We start from the raw sequence: 18,219 nt of genomic DNA on the forward strand, positions 1-18,219 counted from the left end.
ATCATCTTCCCAGAGACTCTCTGAGGAAATTTTGTTTAGGGATGGTTTGGAGGCCGCTTCCAGCTTCATTCCTTTTTGGATGAGCAGAGTTGAGTCTAAATTGATGAAGTTTTCCTCTGTATCCATGTCGATGAAGATGTTTGCATTTCCCTAGAAAGTACCTCCTGGTTGAAGCAGAGACTTCAACTGAACTTCTCATGAACTCCTCAGATTTTCTAGCTGACCCTTTCGATTTGCATGAACACAGGTTACATCTGCCCATCTCACTGCTGTCAGGCAGGAACACTGCTTATCAGCTTAATAAAAACATATGGCCAGTCTTGTACAGAAACAGCCTAAATCTTGAATTACCTGACTTTGTGTTGCAAGAATCAAGAAGGAAGATTATTGAGATCGTTGAGAGGAAAGCTACATTTCATTATTAGTTTATCCACTATGGGCTAATATAGAATACTGGTGGCTTATTAGAAAACAAAAAGGAAAGAAAAAGAAGAATAGAAGGATGGGCATGAGAAAACTAAACCAAGTTTGTAACTGGTCATATTAAATATTTATTGTACATTGTATTGTAAATATAAATGTACATGTGAATGGGCCTGTGACTTCTGTCACTGAGAGAGGCAAGTTGGCAAGGGAGAAGCCACCCAGCTGGAGGGGCACCAGGGAGATCACTGACTCTGTGCACCTGCGTCCAGCAGGTCAGTGTGCGAAGAGCCCAGGCATGTGGTTCTTGGTCCAGATCGAGATGATATCATCAGATGGTGATGTCTCAGTTTCCTTTGGTGTTCTTTCCATCTGTTTACTGTCTCTTGCTCTCCAGCAGTTCTTCCATCAATGCTGTAAAACACATTCTATTTGTAGAGGTTTATTTATTCAGATCGAGTTATGAGAAGGGATGACTTCCAGTTTTTTTAAGCAATGCCCAGATTTTTATAGCACATTCAGGTAGACTTATTCCAATGTCCTTTAGCTGCGGCCAAAAGACCTCCTGTTTTGAAATTCCTTTGTCATTATACCCAGGATCCAGAACAAACCTTAGAGCTCGTTTTTTCCTCCTACGTCAATTATGAAAGTTCTTCTGGTATATGGGTTCCTAGAGCAGACAAATGCAGGTTGAAGTCCAAGCTAAGGCTAGTGTGTTCTAAAACCAGAAAAATGACCAATTTCTGTCTCATTCAAACAAGATCACACATGCACGTATATACCCCATTAGTTACTGCAGAGTTTTCAACCTCAGGATTGCTGATAGTTTGCCAGATAACTCTTTGTGGTGGAAGCTGTCCTGTGCATTGTGTGATGTTTAGCAGCATCTCTGGCCTCTACCCACTAGATGCCAGTAGCATCCCAGCAGTATCTCCCGACATTTCCAAATGTCCCCTGGGGAGCAACATCACCCTTGGTTGAGAAGCATTGGTACTCCAAACAGGGGTAACAGTGTAGGTGAGTCCAGAAATAAACACCTGTGGTACTAGTAACAGTAACTTGACTCTTAACACAGGAGGAAGCAGGAGGGTAAACTGAGGCTGACCTTTGCTGATGTAAAAAGTGACAGGGTAGGGGAACTTCCCTGGTGGCCAGTGGTTAAAACTCCTTGCTTTCACTGCAGGGGACACGGGTTCGATCCCTGGTTGGGGAACTAAGATCCCACATGCTGCACGGTGTGGCAAAAAAAAAAAAAAAAAAAAAAAAGACAGAGCAGAAGCCTCTGGATTTAATTGAATGTATTTCTATATTTTCATTGCCTAGCCCTAGAAAAAAATTGCAAAGGCATATTATATCTCGATCGATTCAAGTCAACTAAACCATCTTTGCTTTAGTTGCTAGGAAGCTAGAAATAAATTTGTACCCCATCTCTGACAGCATGTGGTTCTTGAGTAATAAACTTTCTCCTGACTTTGTCTTATATGTCTACTACCTTTATGTGTTTTGGATTATTTAGCATGTATGTGTGTAAACTACTTGCAATCCTCTTTTGGAAGGAGACAGGAATAAATACTTAGATAGATATATATACGTACATACACAGATAAAATGGACTGATTACATAGCTTCAAATCTAAAACTTTGGTTATCTGCAGTGAGATGAGTGTTGCATCGTTTCCAACAGTGACCTTGCATTGTCTGTTTCTAAACTCCCACAGAATTCCTGCTTTATTGACTGGCTTAATCTGTCTTGGTAGTGTTTGGGGCTCTCTCAGACCTCTGAAAGGAATAGTGAAGAGAAAACTCGAAGTAAATGTGTAGAACATTTTTAGTCTTCTCTTTGCAAGTCAGTGATAACGGTCATTTATAATTTTGTAGGTAATAAGCAATAATTGAGGCACAACACTGTTATGTCCCTTATAGTACAGTAGTCTTTGGGTTGGTCTGAAAGGCCAATGATTATTCTATCAAAAAAAAAAAAAAGTCCTTTTAAAATCAGACCTGAAGAAAGTATGAAAAGGATTACTGTCTTTTAATAACATGGGAGATTCTCTCTTTCCAACTGAAAAGAATTAAATTTTGTTTAGATGATTTATTTAAAGTAAAATATTTGAAGTGAGCTAAACAAACTTTATAAAGCTTTGGTGCCAATGCTGTTTCCTGCCAAAGTATGAGCTATCGCCTAAAGCGAGTCCTGCTTTCCCTGAGCTGAGCGTGATGGGATCATGAGTTGGGGGCCAAGAAGGCCACTGTCTGTTGTATGTATAGCACTTGGTTTGTGTGAAATGTTATCTTACTGTGTGTTGGCAAACAGTAGGTGGAATCTTGACCTAGCCACCCAACAGAGACCTGAATCAGATAAATTCTTTGCTGGCCGAATGTCTGTTTTCAGACATGGAAATAGTACTTAGTGGCAAAGTTTTCCCTGATAGGGAGGGGTGTGTGTGTGTGTGTGTGTGTGTGTGTGTGTGTGTGTGTGTGTGTGTGGAGAGAGAGAGGGAGGGAAAGAGAGATTGACTTTGAGAAAGAATTTAGTTTCTTAACCATCTACAAGACCAGAGGCAACCAAAGGCAGTCCAGACATTGATGCCCCAGCTCCGGTCTTATAGATTCATTAAGCTGTGCCTGTAGCTACATCAATCCTCACCATCAGAATCCCAACCCCAAAACAAAGTTCACGATTACATAACACAGAGGAGGGCAGGGTATTCTGAGCACAGATGTGCATTTAATTGAAATAACCTCAACTACATGTCCCACAAGTAACAGGAAATATCAGATTTCAGCAACTCAGGGTACAAGGAGGCTCACAGTTGCCAGGTGACTTTTAAAAACCCCCAAGGGTTAGATTTCCAGCTATGTGCAGCACTGGGGTGCCTGCTGTCCAAAAGGGGCCCTGCCTGCTGCGTGCACCCACCACGGGCATGGTGGAATTGCCCTGCCTGGTCTTAGCACACTTTTTTTTAAGTCCCTGAGCATCCCTACAGCGATCTTCAATTAAAGAGTGGTTGTAGGAAGGGGAATGCAACAACTTAATGAAACAGTGACCTTAGGGCCCATTTTATGAGAAATCTCCACTGACAGAGGTTCCGCAAATTAGTAATTCTGTGTTTGAGCCTCCGAGACTGTAAGCAACTCCAGGTCCCTTAATGCCAAGAGTCTGTCTTTAACTCAGGAAAGCAAGGAAATTTGAAACCGGAGCTCAAGATGCTTGTAGAATAAGAATTTGTGGTGTTGACTTTAGCCCTGCCGAGGGGGAAGAGGAGGTGTTAAGCTAAGTGGCCACTGAAGTTGGCCTCCAGCATCTGGAGGTGGGTTTGTCACAGCTCCCAAGGCCCACCCAGCAGACGGGGTGGCAAATAAAACCCAACTGTACCACACGTGGCAGCTGGGAAACCCCACGCAGGCAGAAGCGGCATTGGAAGGGTGTGAGGAAATCAGTTTGTTTTCCATTTTATATGCTGCTCTGTTCTAAGGGATACTGTTACCTTCAATGTTCTGGCTGTAAATTGATGCAAAGTTGGAGGAGCCTGAGGTTATTGGGGGTTATTATCCGCCATGTATTGTCAGTTTCTACAGGGTGTCAGTAACTTCGTAAGTTCTGACTGTTTAGTTAACAGTCATCATCATGGAACAATAATGGCAGTAATTGTAATAGCAGCAGCAGCTAATTTTTATTTATATTAATAAACAGCCCAAACACTGTCCTGGGCTATCTTTGATCTTCTTTGATCCTCACATCCATTTTATGGTCAAGTAATGTTATTAGCTCCATTTTACAGCTGAGGGAACTGAGGCTTAGAGGTTAAGAATGATGCCCAAGGTAGGTAGTGGAGCCCAAATTCCTCCAATGAAGTCTGGCCCCAGGGCCTGGGCTGGAGTTTCTCCCATTGACTTCTTAGTCATTTTGTTCGGCTTGACAACCAGGTGCAGTTAGGAAGGGAAGAGAAGGTCCGAAGGGCTTTACAGCTGGTGGGGATTAGAGATTGGAGAAGGATTTTAGGGAGAGTTTCCAATTTGAGAGTTTCCCTCCACGCCACCCGGGGAGAAAGGTAGACTCAAGTGCCCACACTTTCATCTACCTGGCGACACCTCCACCTTTCTGCTCAGGTCCAGGACAGTTGGTGTGCTCTGTGCTCACTGACAAATCAAACTGGCGTGGTTTTTCCATGTCCGCTCATTTTTCCAGGTATGTTTTTTCCTTCTGGCAGCTCAAGGTGGTGGTATTTCCAGCAGTAAGTGAAGATCTCCCCAAATTTCTTACTTACAGTGGTAAAATACCTATAGTTTTAAGTTTGAAATCACTGTGTATAAATTCCATCGGGAGTAAGAAAGAGCAGAATCGCTCTGCCAGTCAAGCTCATCATCATTTTAGCATCATGGAATTGTGTAAATGAATGGACCTTAACTATGAGGTCAACCTTCCTACTTCTTAGGTGAGGAAACTGAGGCTCACAGTAGTATTAACTTTAAGAGTTACGATGAAAACCTGCATTTTTTTTACCTCCTTCTCCGGTATTCATTCTGTAATATCATATGGCCTCCCTGGATTTTTGCTTGGGAAAGTGTTCTTAATAGAGATACACCATTATTAAATCATTCAGTTAAAAGTTACTCTCTTGCCTAATTTTGAAGAATATATTTTATACATAAGGATATGTATAAATTCATTATTAGACATCTGGCACATTTAGCCAAGGCTGCCATCTTGAATCTTCAAGGAAGATGCAAATACCCAGTTTTTAAAGAAACTTGTGACCAAAACCTCTTAAAAGTGGTGCACCTAAAATACCCCTAAGTGACAAAACAAAGAATATAAATCCCAAACTCTGAGAAGTATACTTTGTGGGAAAAACTGTGTAATAAATTACGCATTACTGTATGGAAAGCTGAGGCAGATTTATACATCTCTGGAGGTCACGTCTCCTCTGAATAAAATAAGAACAACAAAAAATTGCTACTCTGCTGCCACTACAATTGCTCCAATTACCAGCTGCGATTTATTGAATGTAAATCTGTGTCAGGCATTGTGATAAATGCTCTCCGTGCAGTTCTGTCACTTAATCCTCACAATGATCCATGCAGTGGAAGCTATTGTTATACCCATTTTACAGATGAGAGATCTGAGGGTCTGAGAAATTAAATAAGGTGAGGTCAGCCCATAGCCTGGTCCATGTGACTCCAGAGCCCAAACTTTAAGCACTGTTATATGTTCTTTGTTGACTACATTTTTATTCATTTCAGAGGTTTACCGCCAAATATATATGAAGTTTGCCAATTTCTTTCTTCTGTACACGATTAAGGGCTTCTATTTGAAAGCAGTTGTATTTGCTCACCTTTTAAAACCTTATCTATGTTTTTGAGGTCACTTAACCTCTTCTGCTTTTTGGATTACAATGCTTGAATTCTAACCTTCCTTGGGAGTTTGGAGATATGACTCATTAGCTGCACTCGGTGGTTCCCTTTGATGTGAAATTCATATTTATGAGTAGTATCATCCTTTTCCTTATCACAGTCCCCTTCTTGGTTAATGCTCTCCACCCCCAGCCATAGCTCCTTTCCTCTGCTCTGCCCTTTCATATCTCTCCTTAGTACACACATCTGTTCTGCTTTTACTTTACACCTTTTCATCCTGTGAGCTCACAGCCCTGCCTGCATCTGCAGTTACTCTCTCATTTTGGTTTCACATTTGTCCAAACTTCCAGGTCCTTAACATAGGACTTCTTGACAAGATACGAATATGGTAGGTCTCAGCTTCTAACTTTTTTGGAGAATACATTCTTCTTTCACAAAGGACTGTATTTGAATTTGATTAACAGTTGCTACCTTTGATTCTGTAAATTATCTGGGTTGGGAGTTGGATGGAGAGATTAATGACTGTTTCCAACCCCTATCTGTTGACTGAATTTTGGCACCCTCTTTATCCCAGCTGCGCAGGTTTTGAATCTTAATGTTATTTCTCATACTTTGGGCATTTCTCTCCCTTGTTGATAATCAGTCGTCAGGTCTGGTTGATTGTCTCTTTGCGTTTTTTTTCTAATAAATAATTCCTTTCCCATTCCCATGGCAGCCAGAACCTCATCCTATTGCCTGCAACTAAACTCTGTCTTTTCTCCGTCAGCCCCTTCTGCATACCACTGTCGGAACCCAAACTTGGCTTTCACGAAACCAATACCGGCTTCCTTCACTGGTCTCTCTCAGAATTTCCCGAAGTTTGTTTTATAAAACTCTAGTGCTGAGGGATAGTAATGAGTAATATTTTCAAAACAAGGTTCTGTTATTAAATACATTAGGGAAATGCTGGGTCAAGTAAACGGAAATTTGTTTCCTCACTGCAGAATTCGCAGAGCCCTTTCTATGCCAATGTGCAGGGTAGACTTGCAGGAGGATGATGGAGCGTAGAGTCCCTCCCAAGCTAATTTGGGCTGCAGAGGTTTTTTTATTTCTACTTATTTTGGCAGAGTAACAGGCAGGATTGATGTTTCATAGGAAACATGTTAAGAAATGCTGGTTATCTGGAATACATTTAAACTTCTCAGGCTGGCAATAAATCTCAGGCCAATTTATTTAGACGGCTTGGGTGTCTTAACATCTCCTGAAGCAACTACCCACTCTGGGCAGAGCAGTCTCCTGCTATTCTTATGCAAGCTGCCTTCTTTCCCATGTCCACGACCTTGTTAACATTCTTCTTTTGGTCTAGCGGCTTACTCCATTCTACTCCCAAATCTACATTTGTATGTCTTTTATAGATGAACTAAACTCACATTGTCTTTTCAACACATTTACATTTTATACGTATGTTACAGTCTTATCCAGCCCTATTTCAGCTGGCAGTGGGTATCTACTTGCTAGATTTGCATAGCATTTATAATAATACAACTAATAATGACTACTCTCTAAGCATCTATTATGCTTTTGGCACTTTTGCAATGCTATCTTTGTCTTTATAACCACCCTGCAAAGTAGTTGTTCTTCAACCCATGTTACAGGTGAACAGACTGAGGTTATACAGGTAGTGTGCACATGATTTTGTAGTCATTGTGTAGCAAGACTGGGATTCAAACCCAGGACTCTCTTCTAAGCAACTTACTTAATGTTCACAAAGCTCTAAGGTGGCTTTAAAACTGGAAGATAGGTTAATTTAGAGATGTGAAACCCATCTTTTCACTCAGGTAAGAAGTTCTCTTTACTGATAGATAGCAATTTCTAGTTTAAAGAGAGCAGACATTTTAAGGTCAGACTTGGATGATAGAGTGGCAAAAATGCATCGTCTATAACAAGTTTGTATTAACACCCAATGAATTTCCAGCATTCGGGAAGGTGCCCTGGAGGACATGGATAAAAGGCTGATACAGACCCTGAGTTTAGGAGCTTGTAATGTGGTTTGGGAGATGAAATGTAAACACATTAAATGAGAGAACCCTGTAATATAGTTTTTAATTAACTTCTAGATAGGTGTCGTTAAACTGAAGTTCATGAACTCTTAGGAGGTCATTGATCAGTCTTAGGAAAGGGTGTCTGTGAGCCTCTGCATTTGAGTGGATATACTCATGTGCACTTGGAAGGAAGAGTGTCCATACATTTCTTCAGATTCCCCAAAAGCTCTCTAATCCCAGTTTGTTAACAACAATGACTGCGTAGGATGCTGTGGTATAGGGTGTAAATGGAAACCTCAAGTCATGGTGTGGGAGGCACTGGCTTCAAAGCCACAGAGATTGGGTTGGACTCTGTCTTTACTGCTATTGGCTGGGTGACCATGGGCAACAAGGAAACCTCTCCAGACTCATTGCTAAGAAATTAGGGTAATAGTATATACCACGTGTAGAGAAGTAGTGAGGATTAAAGGAGATAATGAAAATATGGAAAGTGTCTGGCATGGTACCTGGTGTAACCTAGTCACTCCAGACCAAGCTGCCTTGACTTTTGCTAGATTTATTAGTTTCCTATTGCTGCTGTAACAAATTATTACAAACTTAGTGTCTTAAAAACAATATACATTTATTATCTTAAGTTCTGGAGGTCAGAAGTCTGAAATGGATCTGAATGGGTCAAAATCAAAGTATTGGCAGGGCTGCATTCCTTCTCGAGGCTCTAGGGGAGAATCCGTTTTCATGCCTTGTCCAGCTTCTAGAGGCTGCCCATTTTTCTTGATGTGAAGCCTTCTTTCATCTTCAAAGCCAGCAATGGCAAGTTGAGTCCTTCTCATGCTGCAGCACTGTGTGACACTCACTTTCCTGCCTTCTTCCTTCATTTATAAGGACACTTGTGATAACATTTATCCTGCCTGGAGATAAATACACAGGATAATCTCCCCATCTCAGGGTCAGCTGGTTAGCAACCTTAATTTCATCTGCAGCCTTAATTCTTTGTCCTGAGAGCATTAGTTAATTATTCAATTAATTACTTGATTAAGCAAAATTCTGTTGAATTACCTGCTGTACACCATTTATTACACTTAACTATTTTAGTGAGTTCAGTGTGGGCAGTTTATTTTTCTCCACTGAAATTTATTCTTTAATTAATTAACCCATTCATTTAACAAATATTTGATACCTAATATGTATTATACCAGGCATTGCTATGAGTAATGCACAGATGAATCCGTTTATCATATATATAAATGTAGATCCTCCAATATCCAAGCCAGTGTGCCACACACTGAGAAGTATACACAAAATTTACGTGTAAGGAGTTTAAGGCCTGTTTTAGGAGTTAAGGATACATTACAACTAAAAGCTGTAGTTGGGTGGAAAGTGATTTATCGTAAGCGTTCTGTGGGTTTGATGACCATATTTTTAACCTTTAACCTTTTAACCTTCAAACTAAAAAACATAGTGTGACTGTAAGATAGAGTATTTGAATTTAAGGAAAGTCCCAGAAAAGATGAGCTGTGTGGTCACTTTTGCTTTGGGGACTTACAGGAAAGAGAAGTGACTTTGGCTGAGGTGTGGGGAAGGTTGGCATGTGAGCCAGGAGCTGATGAACTCCAGTGCTGTGAACTGAGGTGTGGGGCAGGCACAGGCCACTGCACCAACCAAGATGAGAGGTGGGGAAGCCCTGGGCTCAGCTGGGGAGGCCGTAATAGGATGTCAGCCTCGGCTTTAGGTTTAAATTTAGTTCAAATTAGATTTCGAAGGTAAGGATGCTCCCTGTTCTCTTCTGTTTGAAGTTGGTGAGGATATGAGGTTATGGAAGTTATGTGAAAAGAAATTTACATTCTTAACAGTATCCCTACCAAACCTTTTTTTTTTTTAAATGTTAGTTTCAGGTGCCTACTCAACTTTTTTAAAAAATCAACTTTTTATTTGTAGATTTGTAAGTCTGTCTCATGGGTTAGGGATGGGTGGAAAAAACCCCGCTATGACCTAACCCCACATTCACACAGTCAAGTCAGATTAAGTTTTGATTTAAGAAGCCAAGGATGTAAAATCTGAAAGGAATCCAGGTGCCCCTTGGTGGAGCTTCTGTTGGCTTTGAGGTCCCCTGGGGGCAGCAGCTGTCAGGGACACCTCTGAGAGAGGCCAGAGCCTCCTGTGTGGGGAAGTTCAGTTCCTGCTGGGTCACACACAGCCTGTTTATATTGGAGGCTTACATCATGTCAGGAGGAGCCTAGACAAACAGCATAAGGGCTTGTGTTCAGGGCAGCGTTTCTAACCCCAGCCTTTCCTGGTTCTTGACCCAAACTTGGCATTATCACGGCTCTTACCCACCTGGGATTCCCAGGAGCCCCTGCATGACCCAGTGGTGCTGGGGTCCCACAGGGCCTGTTTTACTGCAGTTTATGTTGAGGAAAGTTTAAAGCCATGTTTTTCATTTGATAGACCTTCCTCATGGTTAGAAAACTACTCTGGAAAGGTACTGATCTGTGTGGTGGTGTGGTATTCTCTTTGCAGAGAATAATGGACTGAGGATGAAAGTCATTTTCTGTGTTTTCAAAGTGACTTTAGTAACTGGGGAAATCTTACATTAAGTGAAGAGGAAATACAATTTCATGTACAGGATAATCTTAACTATGTTAAAATGTACACACACACACACACACACACACACACACACACACACACACACACACACACACACACACACACACACACACACACACACACACACACACACACACACACACACACACACACACACACACACACACACACACACACACACACACACACACACACACACACACACCCCAAAATGGTAAACAGTGATTATTTCTTGTTGGCGGAACCGTGAATGATACTTTTTTTATTCTTATGCTTTTCTGTTTTTGTTTTGTTGTGTTTTGGGGGAAGGGGGTTAGAGTCTTCTCAGTTTCTCTTATTTTTTATGACACGAGGTTGTATAATTTTCCCTTAATTTTCGCTGATGGATGTTTTGAGAATAATCACTGTTCTCAGAAGGAAGGCATCTTATTAGAGTAAATATACCCATGGGAGAAGTAAACGTACCTGATGAGGTTAAGAGAAAAACGTTGGAATTTTGTTTTCAGAAGCAGCCCGACTCTCTTAATTCTCATAGCTGTCATATTAAAGTAGGTAACATCAAAGAGATATGTTTTAATCCAGTATTTTTAATTTTTAAAAACAAATGTCCTTATTCCAAGAGTATACATAACGATTATAAATAATAAAATGTAAATGTAAATAATAATGTATATACACATAAACAAGAAAGAGGAAAATAAATGTCACACGTAATTTAATTACCTAAGAGAAAAAAACATTCTTAATATTCTACTCTTTTTTTTCCAGTTCCTAGACATTGTATACATATTACTGAAAACAAACCAAAACAAAAATGACGTCTGATAATTTGACTTAAAAGACTATGAAAACACATACCACTGCTTGTAAACTGGCTTTTTCTCTCCATCGTCTGACTTAAACATATTCAGGCAAGGATAGTTATGGAAGGGTCTGTTTATTTAGCTCTAACTGCCACTCCAACCTTTCCAGAAGAGTGTGACCGGACATCAGAACACCTTGGACTGTGACTCATTTCACTGGGTCTGCTGAACAAAAATTATATGAGGATACAGTGTTCATTTTTGTCCCCTAAGTGTTTCTATAGTTTTTTTTCCTTTTCAGCGAGGCAGATTTTTTAACCCTGAGATTCTCACTTTGCGTCATTCTCTGTGCATGTGTTCGCTGCTCCTGCATGGAGACCTTGAGGATCTGGCATGGGGACCTAGAGGTGCCAAGAAAAAGGACCAAGGTTTCAAAATTATATTAGTTTGTGATACAAATGTCCCAAATGCAACACATAATTCTCAGGCATCTTCCTCATCATGAAATTTTGTTGGCTTCTTCTATATTGCCCTTATACAGAAAAATCATCCTAATCTCCAGACCCTTCTCTTCCACAAGTTATGGCCTCTTGAAAAATATCTTTCTGGACAGACCTGCTCACACATGATTTCCCTTGCCTGGTCTCCCTGGATGTCTCTCACAGCTTCCTGCCCAGCTATGAGCAAGCTCAGATTTCCCTAGGGCCCCAGGGCCATTCTATAGGCGGTATATTTTCTGTTGCTTCTTTGAGGATTTGGTTTGTCACATAATTGACCTTATCTACATGTACCCACATCTTGACTCTTAAAAACAAAACATAGGGACAACAAAAATGAAAACAGAAACATAAGGCAGAAGAAAAAAATTATCACTCATGGTTCTACCACCAAGAAACAATCTGTTTACAATTTTGGGGTATGTGTGTGGATATTTATTTTAACACAGTCAAGATTATCCTATAGATAGAATTTTGTTTGCTATTTTTCACTTAATATGGCATAAGCATTTCTTCAATCATGAACATTATGTACAGACTTTTTCAATGACTAGATAATAGTTCATTTTATGGATTTACTACCAAGTGCTTAGCTATTTTTTTAATGTTAGGAGACAATCTAAATATCCATTTTCTTACAATGTGTCCATGATCCGTAGGCATGAAGAATAATGCTAGGGTATGTAGTGAATTCTTTGTAAACGTTAGCTGTTACTGTTTCTGTTAGTTATCATTTTGATGCAGTTGGGGTCAGAACACCTGGAGAAGCTGTATGTTGTTCCCTACAGACTCCGGGCAGAAGATGTACTCATGCCCTGTGCCTGCTCACAACTGAGAGAGGATTTCTCAGGAATATAATTTCAGCTCCTTCACTTGTGCCTTGGCCTTTGCCAGCTGAGGTCCATCTATTTCAAGCTCAAGAGCTCAAAAGCATTGATTGGTTCTGAGTTTTCTTGACAAGTATGTGGCATTAAAAACTCTGAAAAAGCCCTTTTCTTGAATTTGGTGCATCTGGTGGTCAGGTTAACATTTAGTTCTTTGGGGGCACATGGTAGCATTAACTTTGAACTATAATTCTCCTGATGCCACTTGAGGTGTCCCAAAGAACTGCCTTGCTCCCTGTCAACCAAAAAGCACCATCTTCATCCCAGGGAAGGATTCCATTTGTCAGAATGTGAGAGCAATGTGTGATAGGACAATTTTGAAGTAATCACATGGAGAAAGGACTGGAAAATGCAGTATGGGGTGGTTAGATAGGTGGCAACGCTAGTTGGGGGGATATAGGATTAAGAAGGTGAGGGTGGGGTACAGTGTGGAGCAACAAACTGAGTAAAACTGGAGTCACGAGGAAAGAACACCATAAAAAAGGATAAGAAAGGAATCGAAATGGCGGGTGAATTAAAATGTTGCTGGTGAACTTTCAAAGCTTTCTCTCCCACCCTTTTCTTCCACCCTCCTCCCCACAAGTAGTGCCTTTTTTATATTCCTTGAAGTATTTGTTCATTGAAACTCTCCTACTCACCAGAAACAATCTGTTCTGTGAGTCTCTATTAAATGTTGACAAGGAAAGCTAACTTAGAACAAGTAATTAATTTACGAAATTCCCAATACATACGATTTATATGGAGTCACGTGAAATTGACATATGAAATGACATAATGTATCATAAAACAACATTACTCTCCAAACACTTTAGAAATTAAAAGCAAATGTTTGCCTTAGATCCACTTGGTCATGTCAGATCAGTTGGCACATCCTTCCTCTGTATTGATGCTTAATTCTTCTGTTACGTATTCAGAGCAATTATTTGTATAGGATAGTTTCATATTCTTGACCTGTTCTGGAAATCGATCTTTTTATTTTAGTTCTTTCATCATGTGGGCTAATTTCTCTAAATAAATTTCTCATTTCCTGGTTGTTTATGCCTTCTTAAAAACAGATAAAATATCTTTATATAGAAAACAAATCAATGCCAAATTTTGTTTTAAAAAAAGAAATGATATTTAGTTTTCTGTATAAACCTTTGAAATGCCCTAAAGTGTAAAACTTTACTTGGATCTCATAAGTATTTGAATTAGTGGTATTTTGAAGTGATGAATTCATTGGAATTTCTTAAACTTACTAAATGATGGGTTTTACAATTGATTCTTTATCCAACTTTAGATTTTGATACACAGATCAAAATAGAGGAGCCTTGTATTTCTAGAAAATACACGGAGACTATCAACTTTATCCGTGTTTGGTTCTTAACAATATTAAACATATATCTGTTTGGCAGTTATATTTATCTGTCCTTAGAAATACATGAGTGTTGAATATAATACTTTTCTAAGACCGTGAATAACACTGAGAATACCATGTTTCCAAATTTTTTGAGTCAGTTAAAAGGAAACCATACCAATGCTTTGGTGTATTGTCATTTATGTTGCTGCCTTTTATTTATATTTTTGTTCTTGTTTATATGGTTTATGAAATTAGGCCAGTTCTGTTTATAAAATCATCCTTGTTTCATTTCTCTGTCTTTGACATTAAGACCATAGAAGCATATCAAGTCTCTAAAATAGAAATGCTTTAAGCATTCAGAAGTGTTATAAATAACGTTTAAGTATAAAAGCACCAGAAGTATTACATGTCCTGTGAGGTTTGGTACAAACTTTTAGAACAACCAAACTTTTTATTTATTTTCTTTTAAGTTGATTTTCCTTAGTGCACCTCTGCTAAGGCCTTCCCTTTACCTGGCAGGTGCCCCTATCAGGTTTATTGCAGAGACCCCTGATTTCTCTTTGAATCCTTCTCTCGGTTTATGACCTGCTTTTGTCTCTCACTCATCCGCAGAGCCTGGCGTTTGCACAGTGTTCGGAGATCCCCACTACAACACTTTTGACGGACGGACATTTAACTTTCAGGGGACGTGTCAGTACGTTTTGACAAAAGACTGCTCCTCCCCTGCCTCGCCCTTTCAGGTGCTGGTGAAGAACGATGCGCGCAGGACCCGCTCCTTCTCTTGGACCAAGTCGGTGGACCTGCTGCTGGGCGCCGGCACCGTCAGCCTCCAGCAGCACCTGACCGTGCGCTGGAACGGCTCGCGCATCGCGCTGCCCTGCCACGCGCCGCAGTTTCACATCGACCTGGACGGCTACCTCTTGAAAGTGACGACCAAAGCAGGTGGGCTTCTAGAAGCACGGGCCTTCTGTGTACCTCTGGCTCTTCCCTCTGTCTCACCAACTTGTGCTCAGGAGCTGCAGCTGCTCCTCCTCTGCGGAGGAAAACCAGAGGCAGAGCAGTATTCTAGCCGCAGGTGTGGCCCCACGCCCGAGATGCCACAAAACAGCTGGAGAAATTTGCACACCGAGGAGCCTTGCAGTCTGACGCCAGTTACCCCAGTCTTGCAATCTGTCGACATCCAGTGCCTTTCCATCCTCATTCCAGACATAGAGGTGGTTCTCTCCGAATAACCCCTTTCTCGTGTTTTGTTGCTACTTTAGGCCATGGATGTCTAGCTTGGAATTGTGTCTTTCCCAGCTCAGCCAGTAATGTGCAGTTTCACATCCGTGAGAAAGAGCGTTTCCTTGTTAGCATCTGTCCAAGAAGGAGGGACTCCTCAAAAGCAAACTGCAAAAGTGTGGGTGTGAAGATGGGAGTGCGGGTGGTGGACTGTGTGACCAGCAGTCCTGTCCATTCTTGACCCGGGGCAGGATGCTTGTTGAGTTGATGGGTAGAACCACTGGCTTCTGCTGGAGGACACTTAGGATGCTTGCTCTGAAAGCACTTCCCCCAGCCGTGGGCACAGGCAGCTGGCCGCTGAGGCCTTTTCTCAGCATCACATGTTGCCTGAGGCCCCCTGGACTCTGTGTTTCCCCTCCACGGGCAGATACATTGCCCCTAGGCCAAACTGTTCATAGTTGCTAGTAGGTAACTCCTAGGCATTCAGCGAGGCTCAAATTTTTGTCTGTGAGGTGCTGCCTTAGAGAGGCATCTTAGAAGCAGAAATCAATCCTTCATTCTCAGCCCCAAAGAATGAATTCAGTTCATTTACACAGTTTATATTATATCATGTATGGTTCCTTCCATGCTGCCTTTGGTTAATGCGTATTGTTTGTCAACTGGATTTTGAACTGCATGTCCTCCTGGCATATGCTATTTCTTTAAGCATGATACTTGAGGAAATCAGCATATTTCTTACTTTTTGCACTGATGAGAATTTAACAATGTAAAAACATTAGTTGGGTTCCCGTTTCTTTAGCTAATATGGGTTGAAAGGGAAACATTTGATAGAGCAGGCACTTTTGAGGGACTGCAGAGACTGTTCTCCACGGCACTTTCAGAACCCTGTAAATTGTTTCTGTTCAAGCCAAAATATATTTGGTAAATTGGTTTGAGCCGATGGAATGCCAGCTTAGCTAAACAAAGGCAGGAAGCCAAGGAGAAGCCCAGGGAGCTTTTATTTGAGAAATGTTAAATATTAATGTATTGGGACATTCTATAAAGAAGGGAAGGTTCCCATTGTTCACTTTGAAAGTGGTAGATGTGAAGAGCTCTGTTCATTCAACTTTAGAGGGATTAATCCACCCCAGAAAATTCAGACACCTGTTGTTGCATTCAAATGACATGCCACTCTGCACATGTAGGCCTCAGCTTATCCCTTTGAAGGAAGCAACAGTTTGTGGCTTCATGTAAAATGTACACAAAATGACCCATTATTACACAGCTATAATTAGAAGCACCTTGCTTACCTGTTTGCAAGCCAGGTGAACACAGTGGATTCTACTGATATGGAAATTATTAGTCATCTACAACCCAATACTCAAAGGGATTCTGGATATTCAGATATTACTAACAGTTGAGGAGTTTCAATACTGATCCTGTCACAGCTGACAATACCTTATGGAATAAGTGTACTTTTGTAAGGATTTCACATGGCAAAAATGACCATAAGGATGAGGCTGCTAAGACAATAATAATATATCATAAATACCATAATTAGGTTAGTGAATTTAACTCTTCTAGGCCTTGAACTCAGTTTCACAATTTCTTTTCCTTTTCTGTCTCTCTTGCCATGATGCAAGTAATTTATGTGCCCTTAATACCCAGCTGAACAACTTCCTGTATCACACGGAGCGCACAAGCTTTCTGCTCGCTAGGGAGGAACTGTATTTCTTTGGGCACTAAACTTGCTTCACGATTATCCATTGAATGGAACAATTCCACTTCCAGACAATGGTCTCTTCCACTCTGGTCTACCAATCTCAGTTTGTACTACCCCTTAGGGATATTTTCTTTTTATTACCTATTGATTTCCTATCTAAAATATCACAGTATATCCTTTGAGTGTTTGTTCTTCCTCCATAATTTTTTTTCATAAGCTCATGTGATCAAAGGGTACTTTCTTCAAAATAGCAGCTTAACTCAAGCCTGCAGCTGGAAGGTGGGAGATGGGGAAGAATGGCTCTGTGGCCCTGTGGTTTATAGACTCAGCGCTTCATGATGGAATTGTCTGCCAGAGGAGCACAGGTGGCCGTGTAGCTTGGGTGGAATTAGGCTATAGCTGCATTCCTAATAACAACTGGGGTAGTACAGAAGACACAGAACAAGGCTCAGTAGCTTGAGAAAGCTCTGCTCACCCATGTCACACACCCGCACCCCAACTCTTGGCACTTAGCAAATCACTTAAAATATTTCCTTTCTGCCGCCTATTCACTTCATCAGCTCCACCTGAAAGAGTTACATCAGATCCACCTGAAAGCATTAACGTGGGAGTGTGACTTTTTATTTTACTTTTGGTAGAGCTCTACACTTGATGAACCTAGAGTATATATATATATATATTTTTTTCTTTTTTTCCTTTGGTGTAAACTCTAAACAGAAAAATTATCCATTTTTAAGCATCACTATGGTATGTCTACAGATTTTGCATCTCCTCTGTCTCTTAAAAGTGGACTGCTGCAAAAGCAACAATAACAACCAAAAAAAAAAAGAAAAAGAAAACCACAAAATAAAAGAACAACAATCCCTCTACCAAAAAAAAAAAAAAAAATTAGTAGTCTGCAGCCAGGTCACACACTTGAAAGGTGAAAAACAGGTTGGTAAAATATTCACTGGTGAGAAGGGAAAATTGGAAGGCTCGTCATACGGTGGAAGGAATGCAGCTGCTGCTCACATCCCACATGAGACGTGTCCTTCAGCTTCGGCCTTCTGACTGCCAGTTATTTCTACTAATTTCCCATGCAGAGAACTGGGAAACTCATCCCAGCTGCAGAAAGGACTAACCCCAAACCCTCAAACACTTCCATGGCATTTTCATCTCATAAGATGCCTATTTAAAATATCTTTAGGAAAAGCAATTATGTTTTTTCAATTACAACTTATTCATTTGTTTTTGCCTGTCACTACTGTAATTTACTTTGCATGGATTTTACTCATGTAGAGAGTAAAAGTAACTGTGCAAACACATATGTATATGATACAGCAATAGACAAAGGCATCTGTAGTCTAATAAGTCATCCCTACACAATA

The 18,219-nt window shown here is 40.6% G+C and overlaps 1 protein-coding gene across 2 annotated transcripts in view; it reads left to right on the forward strand.

Annotated features, from left to right (window-relative positions):
- The window catches only part of BMPER (BMP binding endothelial regulator), a 255,227-nt gene that overhangs the window by 156,026 nt on the left and 80,982 nt on the right, over nt 1-18,219 (forward strand). The window contains exon 12 of one of the 2 annotated variants that reach the window (XM_082632885.1): nt 14,542-14,871. The exons of the other annotated variant lie outside the window; for it this stretch is intronic. Within the exon in view, the coding sequence (XP_082489011.1) occupies nt 14,542-14,871 (330 nt within the window). The remainder of the gene's footprint in view (nt 1-14,541; nt 14,872-18,219) is intronic. 2 annotated transcript variants of the gene reach the window in all.

Source organism: Mesoplodon mirus (genome assembly GCF_964341445.2).
Source record: "Mesoplodon mirus genome assembly, chromosome: 9".
Lineage (NCBI taxonomy): Eukaryota > Metazoa > Chordata > Mammalia > Artiodactyla > Ziphiidae > Mesoplodon > Mesoplodon mirus.